This window comes from Carassius gibelio, chromosome A21 (assembly GCF_023724105.1).
Source record: "Carassius gibelio isolate Cgi1373 ecotype wild population from Czech Republic chromosome A21, carGib1.2-hapl.c, whole genome shotgun sequence".
NCBI classification, from domain to species: domain Eukaryota; kingdom Metazoa; phylum Chordata; class Actinopteri; order Cypriniformes; family Cyprinidae; genus Carassius; species Carassius gibelio.
This window is the reverse complement of record NC_068391.1, coordinates 21846497-21865057: the sequence shown is the minus strand read 5'-3', so window position 1 is coordinate 21865057 and position 18561 is coordinate 21846497. Positions and strand designations below refer to the sequence as shown.

Here is an 18561-nt window from a genome sequence, read left to right as displayed (position 1 = left end):
ATACAAAACCACACATAATGTTTCTGCTGTATCTCTGTCACTCACTCTGATATTTAGTTAAGATGAGTGCTGTCTGTCACTGTCTTTTATCAGTTCTGTGAATTACTGTATGCTCATTCTTTATAAAGTAGCAACAATGTCGTTTTTAAAATACAGTACTGTGCAAAAGTCTTATGGAAAAAATAGTATTTTCTCCCCAAAAAGGGTTTTAAGCCAGTTATTTATATCTGTAGTGTGTCAGTAGGAAATATCAGTTTGCCATTAATTTTAATAATAATCTAGTGCGATTTTGAATGCACAAGCAGTCTGACAACGGCAAAATGAATGTTTGGAAATGTAAACTGATATTTTATACTGACACACTACAGCAAAATATATGAATAACTGTCCGAACACCATTCTTTTAAGTGAAAATACTAACGTGTCTAAGACTTTTGCGCAGTAGTGTATGTATAAAGTACGTATGATTAAATTAAGTATATTTAAATAAGTTTAATTAAAGTATGTGTTCGTTCATATGTGTTAAGGGCTAGATTTTCGCTGGAGGAAACGGCTGTGGTTTGATGAGCGAAAACTTTACAGATGAGAAACCGACTGCTACCTCGTGACCTTTTGTAAACTGTATTTATGACAAAGAACTGCACAGATATGGATATTCTAACAATCTAAACACATACCTCGTGTCCTCTGTTTGTTTAAGTGCGCATGCGCTGCTCCGTTCGCGGTCTGCGCCTCTGCGGATTGAAGAGCGCGCTGAAAGACGGGAGGAGACCGGTCTGACGCTGCTTTCATGTGAAATTTAAGGGGACTGACTCTGAGGCGATCGGATACCGGTTCCATACCCAACCCTACTTTTAAGAAATATATTTTTTGATAAACGAACCCAAAACTGTCTATGTCCTGGCTGGACTGTGATGTGATTTATGTCACGTGCAGGTGTGATGGATCGCGTACAAGCCAATAGGGTGTCGGAATGGTATATGTTTATACTTATCATCCAACCACAATCAAATTCACTGCTTCCGGATGGCGCGATTTATCTGGATAGGTTTTTTTTTTTTTTTTTTTTTTAATGATGACAAGCCGGAATGAAAACAAGCCGAAATGAAATAGCAGTAACGAAGGTATTTTTAAAATGTAAGGAGTAGAAAGTACAGATACTTGCCTGAAAATGTAAGGAGTAGAAGTAAAAAGTCGGCTGAAAAATAATCACTCAAGTAAAGTATAGATACCCCAAATTTCTACTTAAGTAATTAAAGTATGTGTTCGTTCATATGTCTGATTTTAGATTTATATTTTGAAGGATCATAACTCTGAAAACTGGAGTAACAGTTGATGAAAATTCTGATTTGCATCACAAAGTAAATTATATTTTAAAGTATGTATTATATGTGTATAAATAACCTCTGACACAGAGAAGAGTGAAAACTCCTAACATGACCGCTAAGTAACTGAACATCTGAACATAACGAACCAAATACACATTGACGGATCTTCTTCTGTCTGCTCGCAGAAGTATATTTCTGCAAGCGTAAATATTGTGGAAATAAAATAATTAATTGTGTCTAGGCATATGGGGGTCATCATGTGACACACAGCAGCCACAACAGCATATTGGCAAATTATTATTAGGCATTATTATTATTTTTATTTTTTATTAGAAACATTCCCAGATGCATGAACTACTGTATATAATGAAATATCTCGGTTCTCACATTTCATAGATTGTTATTAATGATAATATGCGATGGTCATAGTAGCCTAATTATGTAATTTATTATAAAACCCTGCCTGTTTACTTAAGTAACAGATATAGGTGTCATGCCAGAACATATTTTTAATACGGCTGACTTTATATTAAATGTGAATTTAACAATGAAAATTAATGTGATATAAAAACTGCTACTAATCTTTCATTGTTCAGAAAGAGAGCAAATAACATTTACATTATCAAAGATAATTTTCACTGACAGTCTAGAGTTCAATCACTCTCAGAAACTCCCATTAAAATCACTGAAACTGTTAACACTGTGAAATCAATATATTAATTATAGATTCGTACACACATCTGCACTTTGTCGTTTCTGACAAGAGAATTCGCCAGAAAGAGGTCTCCAGTCAGCAAGCGAGTGAAGGAATCACCTGATTTTAGCGATAACTCATCTGAACACCTCTGATTGGCCATTGCATTCAAAAGCTCAACATAATCTTTTGTGATTGGTTATAATGTGCAGTGCTGTAAAAATGCATTTGTCTCTGGCTCAGCACCAGCCAGCGAACACAGATCTGAATTCAGCAGCTGATGATGATATGACTCGCTGAACGTTCTCCCGCTGGTGTGATTGAATTAAAATTAATAAAATATTAATTGCCTATTTTTTGTCTTTTGGAAGCTGCATTCAACTTGGTTCCCTTCTGTTATAAGTCACACGTACAACAAACTAATGTCACAGTGGTATCGTGTACTGTAATCGAATGTAGCCCAAGTTATTACCTGTTGACCAGTAGACAGCACACACGGTTTTCATCTAATAAATATCTTCATCGCTAGCAAATAATAGCCTTTGCAGATTTGCTTTCAATTCAGTGCAGTTCCATAGCCACGTTTTCAACGCTGCTGATGTTAAAACATTACAACTCTGAGTGAACCGCTTCAGACGCTCAGCGCAGTGAACTGAACAAATCATTCAAACTGATTCATGAACCAATTTACTCGTTTGTCAATTGGTTTGATCAAGCCTTTGAACAGAATTGACTCAAAAGAATGAATCATTTGTGAATGAGCATTGCTCATTGTCAAGAGAAAAGTAGACGTCGCGTTTGGAATAAACTAAACCATTTATAACATTTATTGCATTAAGATAAAGTAACGAGAGGAGCGTCGCAAGCAGTAACGAAGTAAAAGTACAGATCTTTTTCCAAAAATGTACTCAAGTAAGAGTAAAAAGTATCCATATTTAAATATACTCCAAAAGTATTAGTTACCCAAAAAAATTACTCAAGTAAATGTAATGACGTAAATGTAACTCGTTACTACCCACCTCTGGTTTTATATATGTTGAATATGAGAGAAAAGGGTTTTTGAATACTATTTTCATATAGATTGATGGTTACTTGATGAATGTGTAGTGTGTATATTGTGTTGTCCTAAAGGAAATGGTGTGCAGATGCTTTTGAAACTTAAGGCGCTGTTTGTATGAGCAGGTCAGGTTTCTTGGTGTGATTGGATCAAACCTTTCAGACAAAGAGATGGCGAGCTTCCCAACCGAACTTCCTGAATAAATATGGTCGTATCCATAGACACCTTATCATAGACCATCCCAAATCGCCTTACCATAAAGAAGCCATCGTAGAGTATGGCAGTTGTTCTGCAATAGTAGCTCTCAAACCCCTGTTGCCCTACACTTTCAAGAGCACACTCAATGTTACTTACCACATAAAGCTTCTATCAGATGTCTATATTTGAGCAGTAACTGAGAGTGCCACAACCCATTATTTTGCTGAACTGAAGAGGATAGCAAAGCTCAGTGGCAGAACTTTTGACGATCTTTTGAAAGAGCAGCTTCTTGCAAACATGACTGATATCTTATGTGTTGCGTGTGAAACACAGTAGGCTTTGATTAGTATACATTTATTGTGAAATGACTGCATTTCCGTGTCAATCCATGTTCATTTTTGCAGCGAACAATGCGCTGTCACTTTGATTCAGCGCATGCAGAACAGCAAAAATAGAGTCGGTACGTAAACGATCGCTGCACTGCTGCAGACGCACTGCTCCTGGAACGCACTGACGGACCGCAACTGCGTGCAGTGTGAACGCTGGAATCCGTTAACATAGGTGCGTAAAAAAAATATGCAACGCATACGCACCGCAGACGGAGTATGTGTGAAACGGGCATTAAGCCGGGCGTGCTAGTGCATGCCAGGGCCAGTCACTTCCGGGGCTTGATCGTGCCTCATCGGGGCTTCCTCGGGGCCAACGGATAGGGTTTTTTGGCCCAACGAAAACTTTGGGCCAAAGCAGGAGGCTAGAGGAGGGGTTATGAACTCCGTCTGGAGAGCTCAGCGCTGCAGATAATTTCAGAAAGATAACAGCTATAACTCCAAGTTGAGCTCAAAACTCACTCTTAGTCAGCAGCGAGTGTTTGAAATAACTCGATCCGATGTGGATTATAATCACTACACAAGGCAGAAATATTTATAAGTGATGTCAAAGAATATGCACCCTAAACATTTACGTTACCATAGTAAACATGGTAAATGCAACCACTTGGAGAAATCAGATGTCAGCTTCTTATTCTCTATCACAATTGTGTATTTATTTAGTTACATATTTCATCTGTCATCTTGTCTGAGAGTTTATCTCCACTTAGCATAGCCTATCATCAAAATACGCTCTATGTGGCTTCAATTAATTTGGCATACAAATTTTCTCTTTAGTCATCCTCAATAATGTTTAAACTAATCTTGTGTGCTTAATATTCATTTATAAAATAAATAAATGTGTTTCTTCACACCTCCCACTTGACATTCTTGAATCCAAGAGGTCACAATCAACTCCTTTCTTCCAAATATTTTGGATTGCTCTTCTACTGGGATTAAAACAACTAATCTAGCTTTAAACAGTCATTCTACCAGCAGCGTCTGGGGTTGATTAATCACTGATGCACATCCAGTTCCTGTTGACCTCATTTACTCACACCTCATTATTTTTTCCAGTCACAAAGTTTTTCTTCAAAAGGAGAAAAGTTGGATAAACCACAGGACAAGTGCTCTCACTCTTTGGTTCTGTCCATGTTTGTTGTTAAATATGTTCTAATTACAAGCGCACCTGATAGAGGTTCATCGTGAGGTTCATCTAAAGCCGGCAGCCATATCACCCTGGAGCCCAAGACCGGTTGCCCACTGAAGCTAACGAGGGCTGAGCCTGGTCAGGGAGACCTCTGAGAAAACTAGGTATCTGCTGGAAGAGGTGCTAGTGAGGCCAGCAGGGGGCGCTCACCCTGTGGTCTGTGTGGGTCCTAGTGCCCCAGTGTAGTGATGGGGACACTATACTGTCAACAAGCACCGTCCTTCGGATGAGACGTTAAACCAAGGTCCTGACTCTCTGTGGTCAGGATGTCTTTCAAAAAGAGTAGAGGTGTGACCTCTGCATCCTGGCCAAATTCACCCATCGACCTCTGGCCATCATGGCCTCCTAACAATCCCTATATCTGCTGATTGGCTTCATCACTCTGTCTCCTCTCCACCAGAAAGCTGGTGTGTGGTGGGCGTTCTGGAGCATCATCAGGTGGATGCTGCACTCTGGTGGTGGATGAGGAGATACCCCCTGACTATGTAAAGCACTTTGAGTGCCTAGAAAAGTGCTATATAAATGTAATGAATTATTATAATTATTATCGTTGTTGTTTTTTTGTTTTGTTTTTTTTATTGCAAAAAGGGGACAAATCACATGTGATTAGCCAAAATATACATAACATACAAAAAACACAGAGGTAAACAGAAAATAAAATAAAATTCCCAGGGGAAGCTTACAATCATTACAAAGTGAAGGAGGACTATATGTTGATAGTTTTCACAGCCTTTTTGTTGTTTGAGCCAGAAATCAGATTAATATAATGTTCAACTTAATGGATAAAAATTACAAAACAAGGTTTTTTAGAGCTGAATTTACATTTATGAATGTGAAATTTTGCCAAAAGAATTAATAAGTTTATAATGAAGTAAGTTTTTTCTTTACTTTGACTTTTATAAAAATCCTTCCACAATAAGGCAAAGTCTGAATAAATATGGTTAAATAAGTTTTGCCAACATGTTCTGGTGTGGGGGCAATACCAAAAGAGATGCAAAACAGTTTCGGGGTGGTCTTCACAAAAAGATCCGTTTGTATTGATGTCCCTTTTAAATTTAATCATGTAATGATTCGCAGGGTAATATCTGTGAATTATTCTGAAAGATACTTCTTTCACCTTGTTCACTAATAAATATCTGTAAGGAATCATCCAAACCTTTTTCCAGTCAATGTCATTTACAAATCGGTTCAAATAAAATGTAACATTTGGAATAGAAACAATCTCTTTCTGAAATACTGCACAAATGTTCTTATTATTATGTGGAAGATGGGAAAAACAGATTCTTCCAACTGGTGATTCAGCCACATCAGGGAGGGAGACAGAAGTAGCTGAAGGTCTGTCAGTATACTTAAAAAGCATGATTGTGCCTGATGGAATGGCGTCAAATACGATTGCGAATTCTTTTGGCGTAACAGGAATGTTATATGCTGATAGAAATTCTCTATAGGAGAAAAGTCACCCTTCTGCATTAAATAGCTGGTCCACCAGCAGAATCTGATTATGTACCCAACTCTCAAAATAAAAAGACTTGTTCTTATATCAGATATCTCTGTTATTCCAAATTAGATACCTGTGGGGTGAGAAATTATGCTTGTAAATAAGAGACCAAGCTAAAAGGACCTGCTTGTGAAAAGCGGAGTTTTACAGGGAGTTTGTCTACATTGTACTTACAATTCAAAATAAAGTCCAGACCACCAAAACGAGAGAATATATAATGGGGAAAAATTCCAAATGGAAACGGGGTTTTTAAGAAAATGCTTAGCCCAATTAATCTTAAAGGTATTATTTAGAGTACTGAAGTCCAAAAAATTGAGTCCACCAGGTTCATATTTATTCATAACAACACTTCTTTTGATATAGTGGATACGATTTTTCCAGATGAAGTCAAAAAGCATTTTATCAATGTCTTTACAGATTTTACTGTCCAAATGTAAAGAGAAAGCTGCGTATGTAAGCCGTGATATCCCTTCAGCCTTGGTAAGCAACACTCTGCCTTTTAGAGATAAGTCCCTTTGCAACCACTGGTTCAGTTTGTTCTGAGTTTTTTTAATGATTGGAGAAAAAATTAACGGACATCTAATTATCTAAATCTTTAGAGATAATAATACCCAAGTACATGACTTATTTCTTGATCAGAATGTAGCAAATAGTTTGTATATCACAGTCTTTTAAAGGAGCAGCTCACATTATTAATATTTAGGCATAAACCAAAGGTATCGTCAGCAAGCTGACTAATGATGATATCCCTACCCGCAATAGAGATTCCTTGTATAGCACTATTACATACATAAGTTGGGAGAATCTGTGTACAAAGTAGAAACTAATAAGAGGAAATTGGGCATCCCTGAGGAATGCCTCGTTCCTTTTTTCAGTTTTAGAGAGCTATTGCCATTAGCATAAGGTTTTAATTGCTTTGCTGAAAAAGTCCCCAAAACCTAATTTCTCTAAAGATAGAAAAATAAATTGATATTCTATTGTGTCAAAGGCCTTGTAGAAGTCTAAGAGGAGGATGAAGCCATCTTCAGATATTAAGTCAGAGTAGTCAAGAATATCTAATACCAGTCTAATATTATTAGAGATATGCCTGTTTCTCATAAAGCCTGATTGTGTCTCATCTATAATAGTTTCAAGAGTTTCTTTAATTCTATTGGCAAATATTGACGCCATTATTTTGTAATCATTGTTTAGCAGACAATTGGGTCTCCATCTGTCAATAAAGAGCGGATCTTTCCTAGGCTTGGGAATCAGACTAGGAGGAAGGGAATTATTCTCTATATTCTCCATAAAAACCTGTAGTAAAAATGGGGCCAAAAGCTCTGAGAACGCCTTGTAAAATTCTGCAGTTAACCCATCAGTGCCGGGGGGTTTATTGTTTGTAAGTCGAGCGATCAAATCAGTGACCTCTGCCAATGTAAGAGGGGTGTCACAATAATCTTTGTCTGCCTCATCAATCTTTCTTACCTTATTCATTGAGTTAAGAAAATGAGATGTAACTTCTTTATTATATTTTGTGCTGTATAAATTGCTATAGAATTTTGAACAAAAATCTGACATTAATTTAGCATCATCAGTAACGACCCCATTAATATTTAACTTGTAGATGGAATTCATTTTAGATCAGTATCTTTCAAGACAGAAAAAGTAAGCAGAATTTGTTTCTAGCCATCTGTTTCTAGACCTTACGAAGGCTCCCTCTGCTTCTTGTCGATATAATTAGTCTAATTTGTTTTGGAGTTGTAAAAGAAGTAGTCTATCCTCCTCTGAAACTTCCTCGGGTGGTCTCTGATGAAATGAGGAAACTGTATTTATGACTTCATCTTCTTCTGTCTCAAGAATATTCCTGACTCACTCGAACTTAAGCAGTTCTCAGTTAGTGTTGTAGGAGTTTTCCTTTTTAGCCTTGTTGTAAAAACGAGTTATTAACCTAATAATTTCAGCATTAACCTTTTCATGTTTTAACAGTGAATTGTTTAATTTCCAGTAGCAAGATCTATAAAATGTATTAGATGCACTAAATTGAATGTTTATATGAATTGCTCTATGGTCAGTAAGGGGTGTGGCATGGATATTAACTCTAACTTTCTCTTTATCAATGTTCCTGGATAATAGCCAGAAATTAATACGAGACTGGCTGGATCCTGACCTGTTGCTCCAAGTAAAGGATCTTCCGTCAGGAAATTTCTCTCTCCATTCATCTACAACCTTAAATAGATTCATCATGAGTTGAGTTCGGCTTTTTCCGACGGATGACGTCATCTGGATGAACCACAATTAATTCGGCATACAAACTCTTCAGTCTAGTTTAAACATTAATCCAATAATGTTAAAACTAATAATAAATTGTGTGCTTAATATTAATTTACTTATAAAACAAAAACATTTAACTTCACATGCATATTGATTTAGTAATGTATAAAACCATGTAAATCATTTAGCTAAATATTAGTCTGAATTAGTAAGTTTTTTTTTTTTTTTTTTTTTAAAGCTATGGGGCAAAGTGAGCCAAATACTGTAGGGAAACTGAGCCAGCACTTTATCTTACCCTACCATACTAAGTTATATTAAAATATAAGAATAAACTGGTAGTAGTGATAGGACACAAATGATTTAGTTTATCATATAAACATTATTATTTGTAGTTTTATTTGATAGGGACATTGTACAAGCGCACCAAATTATCTCAAAAGAACCACAATTTGTTTTTCCATCACATTATAATCAGATACATCTTTTTTTTTTATATATAGTTGGTTAAACAGTTTCAGAAATGCAAACAATTGAAGATTGAAATTTTCATTTCATTGCTTTTATGTTGTTTACATTAGCTTTAAGAAAATAAATAAGGCTGTTTGAAGAATTGAAAATTTTGATTCTTAAATTAGTTTTTAAAAAGAGGTAAATTATATATATATATTATAATTCAACACGTGTTTAAACCAGATTCAGTCAGATGGTCAGTTTACAACCAGACGGTTCATCTTACCCACGGACTCATTTTACCCACTGACTGGGTCAACTTACCCTCACCCTGGGGCAAACTGAGCCACCCAACCTTATTTTAAAATAAGAAGCCATATTTTTAGAACCCTTTGTCTAAGATACATTCTGATAATCTAAAATGTTAGGAAACATCCTGAAGTTCCTACGTAAATTATTATTAAACATTGCTTACAATTAATGCAACTTTTTCTTTACAAATTCTTTAAAAAGACTGAAAACTGAGTGGCTGCGTATATTTCAACCAATTCATGACTAAAAGCTGGAAATGAAAGCTGCACTTCACATTGTCTGATGAAATTTGAGCTCATTCGAGCAAAACACTCACAACAATGCCACTTCATGCTGACAGACTTTTGAGCGATTCGTTACCGTTATGCACGTTGTCATAAATTATAATTCAAATGCATTGTGTCAATGACATTAATATTATTGTTGAGAGTTGTACTTTTGATTATGTCTGATGAAGGGCCACACATTCATCCTCAGAGCTCTCACCAAACAAGCTCATGTTAACGATTTCCATTTTTAAAAATGTTTTGATTTTAATATCTTCATCAGTATGTATATAGACAAATAAATGAAAATACAGCCCTTGATGCAAATCATTCATTCTTCCTCAGTCCCTTCTGCTGTTTTCCACGAGACACTGTCGTCGAGTTCTGATGATCAAACAGAGACAGTGTAGACTGATTACTAGACTCTCTCTAATACACATCTGACCTCCAGCATCAGACACTTTCACACAATCACTACAAACAGGAATAGTGCCACAAGAACTGTATTTAGACCGATTATTTCAAACAAAAGAAAGGAAGAAAACTAACATTACAACCTACAAATAAACACCATAAAGAGCAGATATGCAGCAGTCTTATAAAAGCAGAGACGGATGTGAAAGAGTAGATGAGCACAACTCAAACCAAAGAGCCTTAGACAGCACTCTTCTGGGAAACATTTGACACGAGAGAGCAGATCTGCAGTCCTTCAGTCTCTCTCATGCTTTCAATCAGGTCCTCACTGGACAAGCAGAGAAATCAGAGCATTAGAGACGCCGGATTCTCCGTCACTCAAACACTAGCGCTTTAATGGAGTTACTGTGAGGTTTGGCACATCATCATCATCATCATCATCATCACTACACAAGCGTGGGACTGTAGTGACTCCCGTATGGACAAAAACACAGTTAGTATTCAAAAAGGAACTGCAAAGCCAGCTAACATCTGCACGTCATAAATCATGGCTTTCCTCCACTCGCCAGAGAACGTTATTCCACTTGTTTGCTCCCGTCTGGTTTCTGGTCCAGCCGGCTTTTACTGCTCTTCACCATATAAATAAAGTACGTGAGCGTCTCCTTCTCATTGACTGGAATATTTCGGAAGTGGCGGCTCACGGTCTGGAAAAGAAGAATGAAAGATTGTTAAAAAAACTCCACTGAATTCATTGATTTTACAAGAACAGATGAGAGCTGCGCTGTGATTGGCTGACAGATGTTCAGAGATCAAATGTCTAGAAGCTCCACATCCATCACGAGAAAATTCAGTCTGATGAAATTTTACTGAAATCCAAATCACTATTAATATGTAGGAAAGCACATTCTCCAAACACTGACAGACCAAAGGTTTGTCCACAATATTAAGCTGCTAGTTAATAACAGTTGACTGAGAACTAGCTCCCGCTGAACCCGAGGAGTGTGTTTTATGTCATAAGTGCAGGGTTTGATGTCCATAACTTGTGTTACACACGTCATATTCTATATTTTGCACATGCGAGCAGATGCAGATGCTTGCTTTTGATTTACATATGCACCTGGAGGAAAGATGTGCTGTTGGACATCAAGCGGAGATTCACAGGAAAAATAAATAATGTGTCGTATGAGTTTTAAAATAGTATTTGAAAGAACAGGTGACTCTTGAACTTGTGAAGGAGGATTGCTGCTGTACCTCGGCGAGCTGGGCTTTGTTGAGACCGGGTCTGGTCTGAATCTTGTAGTGCCTCTTGTAGCGTCTCAGTGTGTTGACCTGGAGCTGGAACAGATCCACCTGCCGGAGAGAGCAGATCCAGCATCAGTCTCACATCAAGCCCTGAAGCTGCCTCACTTCACAAACAACCTGCTGCACAGTCCATCACACATTTATTCTACTTCATTTAATCCTGGACCCTAAATGTGGAAATAAAATGAAGTTTAAAGGGATAGTTCACCCTCATCATTTACTCTCTCTCAAGATCAAGTTTCTTAAATCCATGCTCGAGTACTGAGCAACATCCACGCAGCTGCATGCACCCAGTTCCATACAAACTGAAGCATACGTGAAATGTTTTCAGCAGCAGATCTGGTTTCAGCTTGAGACAGGAAGACAACATTTACATCTACTCATTCAGAAGACGCTTGCTTCCAAAGCCACAGAATATGCAAGCGCTGTAATCTAGTCTCAGTATAGCTAGCGTCTAGCAAGGGTTGGTGATGTGTTTAGGTTGATCGATGACTGATCAACAGCGCTGTGAACGAATGAAAGAGGGAATTAAAAATGAGTCTGTCCTGCTGGTGTCTAGATCACTTTCCAGAAATCATCTGAATCCATCAACAACCTTCAGTGTGTGTGTGTGTGTGTGTGTGTGAGTGTGTTTTTATTAAAAATACACTTATTTAAAACAATGTGTTCACATAATATTACACACTCACAAAACAAGAACAGCTATATTATTAATGCTAAAATGAGAAATCTTTTAAAAAGCAAGCATTAAATCATCATCATCTACTGTGACCTCCCTTATCCTCAAAATACACATGAAAGATTCTTCACAATTTACCATTTTATAATAGACATGCTCTATCATCAACACATCCAGAGAACCCTGTCCTGACAGAACTTACTCTTTCTGGATTTCCAAATAGCAAGTGTAGCATTGAGTAAAGTCAACTGACCTTTCCTTTTCTCCGTATACCTTGGACCATATTTAAACATTTCATAAGAGAAAGCTTCACCAATTTCAATGAACCACTGGGATAAAAATGAAAACTAATAGTTTAGCCGAGCACACTGTACAAATGGATGAAAAACCGTTTCAACCTCTTTACAGTCCACGCAAGCGACCAGCATTGGATGCTTTCACATGGTTTCATAAGACAAAAGACAGTTCTGATCATCTTGCCATTCTCCCACAGCAATAGTCACATTCAGAGAAGGGAAACATAAGGAACCCCTCTCTCCATTGATCAGTTGCTATAGAGTCGTTTGTAAAAACCTTATGTTCCGCCTGCAAACACTTTAAGATTCCAGTTGTAGCTTGTTTCAGCAATCTCAGAGATCTCACTCCAGTCCTTTCACTAAGTTCCTCTAAGCTCTTGGTCAAAATATGTCCCAGCTTCGTGCATCCCGCAGCAGTGAAACACGCACGCAAGCTGGGTCCAGACACAAGTCTCGACGGTACAAAGTCATTTAGAAAAAGTGGCTCTTCAAAAAGCCATAATCCAGCATGTGTGTTCGGTGTACATGAAATGGTGAACACCTTCCATGCTTCCAGAATAGACTTATAGAAAACGGTCAAATTCACAAGGTGCACCCTTAAAAACAGATGCTGTCCAAACCCATACCTCTGACCCTCCTGAGAAGAGCAGAAGCTGTCTTGATCCATGAGCATCCGTGTGATACAAGTCTCTGAGCTCAGATTCTGGATCTGATGTCGAAGGTATAACACAGCAGCACACATCCAGTGTTGCCCAGACCAAAACAAATTCACAAGTTGCCTTTGAATCTCCACAATAAGTCCAACAGGTGGCTGTAACACAGTTATTTTATGCCACAGGGTAGAAGCAACCAAATTATTGGTCACTAAAATCCTCCATTTCCATTTAGACAACTTGCTGCACACTTTCTCCACTAGACCCTCCCAATTTATCTTCAGATAATCATCTCTGCCCCACTTCAGGTCTCCAGGTAACTTTGGGAGACTCTCAAACTCCCCTTTACCAGCCCAAAAAGCTTCACTTTTAGCCCAGTTCACTTTAGCTGATGAAGCTTTCTCATAAAGACTAAGTACCTCAGATAGACAGCTAATATCTTCAGCATTGTTCACAAAAACTGTAATATCATCAGCATAGGCAGACAGAGACATTCTTGAATCTAAAGATAGACCAGGCACATTAAAACCTGACAGTCTTTCTCCAAGTCTAAAAAAGCAGCGGCTCAATTGCTAAACTGTATAACTGGCCAGACAATGGACAGCCTTGCCGAATACCCCTTAAAATAGGAACTGGCCGACTCAACGTGCCCCCATCTTAACCAAGCATGATGCACCATTATATAATATCTGTATCAAATTTAAAAAAAGTTTCACCAAAACCAAATACCTTCACTACATTAAAAAGATAATCCACACGATCAAAAGCCTTTTCTTGATCCAAGGCAATAAACCCAACATTTACATTGAAACCATTACAAATATCCACAATGTCTCGCTCTAAAAACAAATGATCCATAATGGACCGTTTTGGAATGCAATATGACTGATCCTTGTGTACAATCAAACCTAAAACATTTTTTAATCTATTTGCCAATATTTTATATTGTGTTGTAAGAAGGGCAACAGGACGCCAGTTCTTTAAAAGGGCTAAATCCCGCTTCTTTGCTAACAGTGATAAGACCGCATATTGACAGGAAGTTGGTAAAACACCTTCTCTTATAGATCCACATAAAACCTCAAAATAATCATGTCAAATGAAGTCCCAAATACGTTTATAAAAGTCTGCTGGCAGTCCATCTAATCCAGGGATCGTCCTGAATTAAGTTGTCGAACAGCAGCAGTAACTTCCTCAAATGTTATGCCAGCATCCAGGACAGTTTTAGAGCCAGAGTCCAGCTGAGGAAGACCCTGAAGAAGCGATGTCAGACAGTCACTACATTCACAGCTCAAACCATTCAAACTACGAAGAAACGTGTGCAGCAATCAAGGGGTGACTCTCCAGAATATCAGGAGTGCAAATACACACACACACACGCAAACACACACTCACATGTACACACACACATATACATATACATATATATATATATATATATATATATATATATATATATATACACACAGAAACAAACTTGTAAAACTGCACCAGAGCACATATTGAAAATATGTGAGAAACATTTTTTTGAATTACATTTAATAAAATATTAATTACAAAATGTTTGTAAAGTCTTTTGAATTATCACTATATTTTTTAATCATCCAATAATTATCAAACAAAAATACTGTGTTCCGTTTAAGCAATATTTTAATGTTTTACTGTAATAATAATGTAAACCTATTTCTTATCTAACCAAAAATATCTAAACCTTGACAAAAAGGTCTTTTAGAAATTATGTCTAAAAAACAGACAAAAAGAGATTATGCAACATTAGAAAAGTTTTCTCTTTTTAATGCCTCCAGATGGCCCAATTCTCACTTAAATTGAGTTTAAATGCCTTTCACCCCATTTTAATTTGAAATATTGCATTCATTAAAAAATAGTAAATATATTTAAAAAAAAATAATAAATTCTACTGGAGAAAATGGATAATTAAAATTATATAAATATTGCATACTATCATAAAATTCCCTCAAATAAATAATAAACAAATATTATTGAACAAAAATATATAACATTGATTTTCCTTAAAAAAAAAATTATAATAACAAATAATAAGGTAATATTTTGGATGTCCTCATTTGGTCTCAATAACAGCTTGCATTCTTGCTGCATAGATTGTAATTGGATTTTAAGATGAATAAAAAAAGTGCTTTACCATTTTTTCATCCTTTCTAAAGCAATAAATTTCTAAACCTTTTAAAACAGTATATCTGGAAATGCATGGAACAAGAATAATGATCTTCTAGCATAGCAAACAGTGTTGTGCTGGATCCATCAGAAATGCTGTAGTACTGTAGTAAACATCTGGAGCTTTACCTCGGGCACCTCCACGTCATGATCCGGGGACTCTCCTCCGTCATCACTCGTCTTCCTCTTGCGCTTGTTACGAACACTCTGGATGAAGTTCTTGTGGAAATCACAGATGTACAAATGACGAACCTGAGGGGGAAACTAGTGTTAGAAAACAGAATACTAGATTAAAGAACACGGAACACATTACTAGATCAAGAAAATATAATCGGATGTTTTCAGTTTGATTTACGTCCCATAAAATGACATTTACCAAACTAAAAACAAGCGCAAGGCCACGAATCGGACAAGTTTTAGTGGCCACTGACATGACAATAAACCAGACGTTATGAACGCAAACGCGTCCCAGGCCTGACGCGCACTGCACCTCTCATCTGAGACAAGTGCTGAGGGCCTCGACACCACACACACACACACACACACACACACACACACACACACACACACGGAAGGCCCTCGGGGCGGACTCTTACGCTCTTGTCGATGTCCAGCTTGAGCTTCCTCTGGCTGATGCTCTTCTGGATGCGCTTGCTGAAGGACGCGTTCCCCGCCGCGCGGCCGCAACGCTCTCCGTCCTCGATCAGACAGCAGCTCTGGCCGAAGAAGGGCGGCGCGGGCGGGCCGTCGTGGCTGTCCTCTTCCGTGCTGAACCCGTTCATAACGGGCACTTCCAGGGAGAGGCGGTCGAACTGAACGCAGCTGAAGCCAAACTAGATGCGTTCCGAAGAGCCGAGCGCGCCGCGGATGAACGAGCGAAGCGTCCAGAACGAGAATCTCCGCGAAGCTTCGGATCCGTTTCGCTGAAGATCCCGGGACTTGACTGAAGCAGCCGAACTGTCACATCCGATGCAGGAGAACCGACCGTGTCCGCGCCGAAACTGCAGATTTGACGCTTTACAAACTACGAGCCCATTTCAACAATGTACACACAATGAAACAACTCCTGCCAGAAACCGGAAGTTTTAGCTTTGAAAGCCCATTGGTTAGATTCACACCAAGGCGGGCCTCCGAGGCTGAGTCTTCGATTTCGGTTGGTCAGAGCACGCGTCCATCAAACGCCACTTCCTGACCGTCGATGTCATCTATCGCCCCACACACACACACACACACACACACTCTCTATCTCTGTCTCTCTCTCTATCTCTGTCTCACACACACTTCAATTTCAGTCAGGGTTAGCTTTATTGAGATACTTGGGGCTTTATTGTCATGACAAAAGCTGAATATTTGTATTGCCAAAACAGCTGGAGCTGGGCCACTTACAAATAGTGCACATATGTATTAACAGAAAGAAAATGAATAATAGTAATAATTAAAAAAATAGTAAAAAGTATTAAACGTAGTGCATAATGAATGAGTGTATGTAAGTGTATAAGTTAGAAATAAGATAAAGTATTAGATTTACAGAAGCAAAATATACATCTAAGTAATACAATAGAGTAATATGGCATAACATAATCTACCTGTGCTGGAAACATCAGGATGAGTGTTTTCTCTAATATCATGACAGACAGACACATACTGAGCAGTTTCTCTGTGTCTGGCCGTCTCTATCATCAGCTTGTGTCCGCTGAGTCTGTATCTGGTCAGTGTGCTTCTCAGTTTCTGATCTGACTCTGTGCACAGATACTCTGACATACTCTACTCTCTCTTTAGAGTCAGATAGCATCGCATTTGACTCTGTTGTTGTGTTTGTGTTTGTGTTTGCCAGTGAGTGACCAAGGAGCAGCAGTAAAAGGATCTGCTTCCTGAGGAGGGCGTTCTGCTGGACGTGTCATTTCCTGTTGTTCTGCTGGACGTGTCATTTCCTGTTGTTCTGCTGTACGTGCTGTTGTGTGTTGATGCTCTTAGCTTGCTGTTCATCTGTCTATTGTGTGTCTATTGTGAGGATTTTGGTTTTGAGTTGATAAGGTGTTGTCAATCTTATTTGACACTTTGTATATTTTGTAAAGTATTGTAAATACTCTTTTCCACACTTGGAGGGGGTGAGTGTGATTTTCTTTTGCAAATATTGTTTTCTCCTGTTTTTAGTTAGGGTAGCATATTGTGTTTTTATTTAGTTCTTCTTGTGTTAGGGAATCTAGTATTTTCTGTTAGGAGCTGACTTGCGGTTTGTTTGTTGTTTTGGCCTTTGCTCACTCCTGAAGTTGTGCTTTTACTCTGTGTTTCTGTAATAAATGTATAATCAGGTCCGCTGCTGGCCAGATGGGTGTCCTGAGCAGGATTGTGTTGTTGTGCCCCCTTCCTCAAATACGATGATGGAAATAAACACCTACTATAGGGTGAAAATAGCACTTTAATCAAATTAAAAACTAAATGAATAAATTGTATTATTACCTATAACTTTATTATGACTCCAATTTATTTTATATTCTCAAGCATTCAGAAATAATGCAAAAGGAAATTAAGTAGTTTTACTATGATAAATCCATGGTTTATTTTTGTAAGGGTTGTGATATCCATGTTTTTGTTGAAGAAATTATAAAGGCGGTGTCATCTATAGCAGAAATGTGGCCAAAAATGAAAGATTGAGTCAATATGAATGAAATATGAATGAAATGTTTGGTCAGTAGCTTAATCAAGGACTTGATCGTCCTGTAAGAGTAACAGCAGCAATCACATGGCATTTGGAATAACATGTACATAAATAGTTTATTTTGTATTTGCCTACATTATGTATTTTAACAGTGTTATTATTAACCAATCATTATGCCTCATTGTTTATATATATATATATATATATATATATATATATATATATATATATATATATATATATATATATATATATATACACACAATGCATTTTAAGTCATTTTAAAGGCTATTGATGGCTTAGGTCTGTTTTTATAGCAACAACAACAAAAATTATTATTCTTTTGTAAATTATTATTTGAAGTAACAAATCCATGGTTAATTTGCAGTTACCATGGCTACAAGAACGATGATTTGAGGTGTTATTGTTAAATCCATGGGTAATTTTCATAACCTGAAGGGAACCAGGAATGTGCCTGAGAGTGATAAAATGTGATGTTGCCCTGCAGACTGCGGAGCGGCGGTACTGTGTATAAAGGATCTTTGATTGTTGATTTCAGTTTATGTTGTGATCTTACCTCAGACAGGGTCATAGCAGAAGGATCAGGACTGAAGCTCTGGATCAGCTGAGGGAGGGGACTGCTTTCTTTACTCATCTCTTGGTATTGAAGGGCTTTATAATGATATGATTGGGGGTCACTGAGTTTCAGATGTTTCCAGAATTTAATTGCCCTTTTTTAT

General features: G+C 37.6%; 1 protein-coding gene and 1 long non-coding RNA gene across 2 annotated transcripts; one reads left to right on the top strand and one right to left on the bottom strand.

Annotated features, from left to right (window-relative positions):
- Window positions 1-9869: 9869 nt before the first annotated feature.
- Window positions 9870-16401, bottom strand: LOC127941438 (histone deacetylase complex subunit SAP30L). Its single transcript, XM_052536468.1, has 4 exons — window positions 15759-16401; window positions 15292-15414; window positions 11294-11392; window positions 9870-10746 (listed from the first exon to the last, which is right to left on the bottom strand). Exons 1-4 carry the CDS (start codon window positions 15942-15944, stop codon window positions 10618-10620), a joined length of 537 nt encoding a protein of 178 aa, XP_052392428.1. The 5' UTR covers window positions 15945-16401; the 3' UTR covers window positions 9870-10617.
- LOC127941440 (uncharacterized) lies at window positions 16134-17626 on the top strand. Its single transcript, XR_008149017.1, has 2 exons — window positions 16134-16267; window positions 16997-17626. It is a non-coding gene; the product is annotated as an uncharacterized LOC127941440 (long non-coding RNA).
- Window positions 17627-18561: the final 935 nt, after the last annotated feature.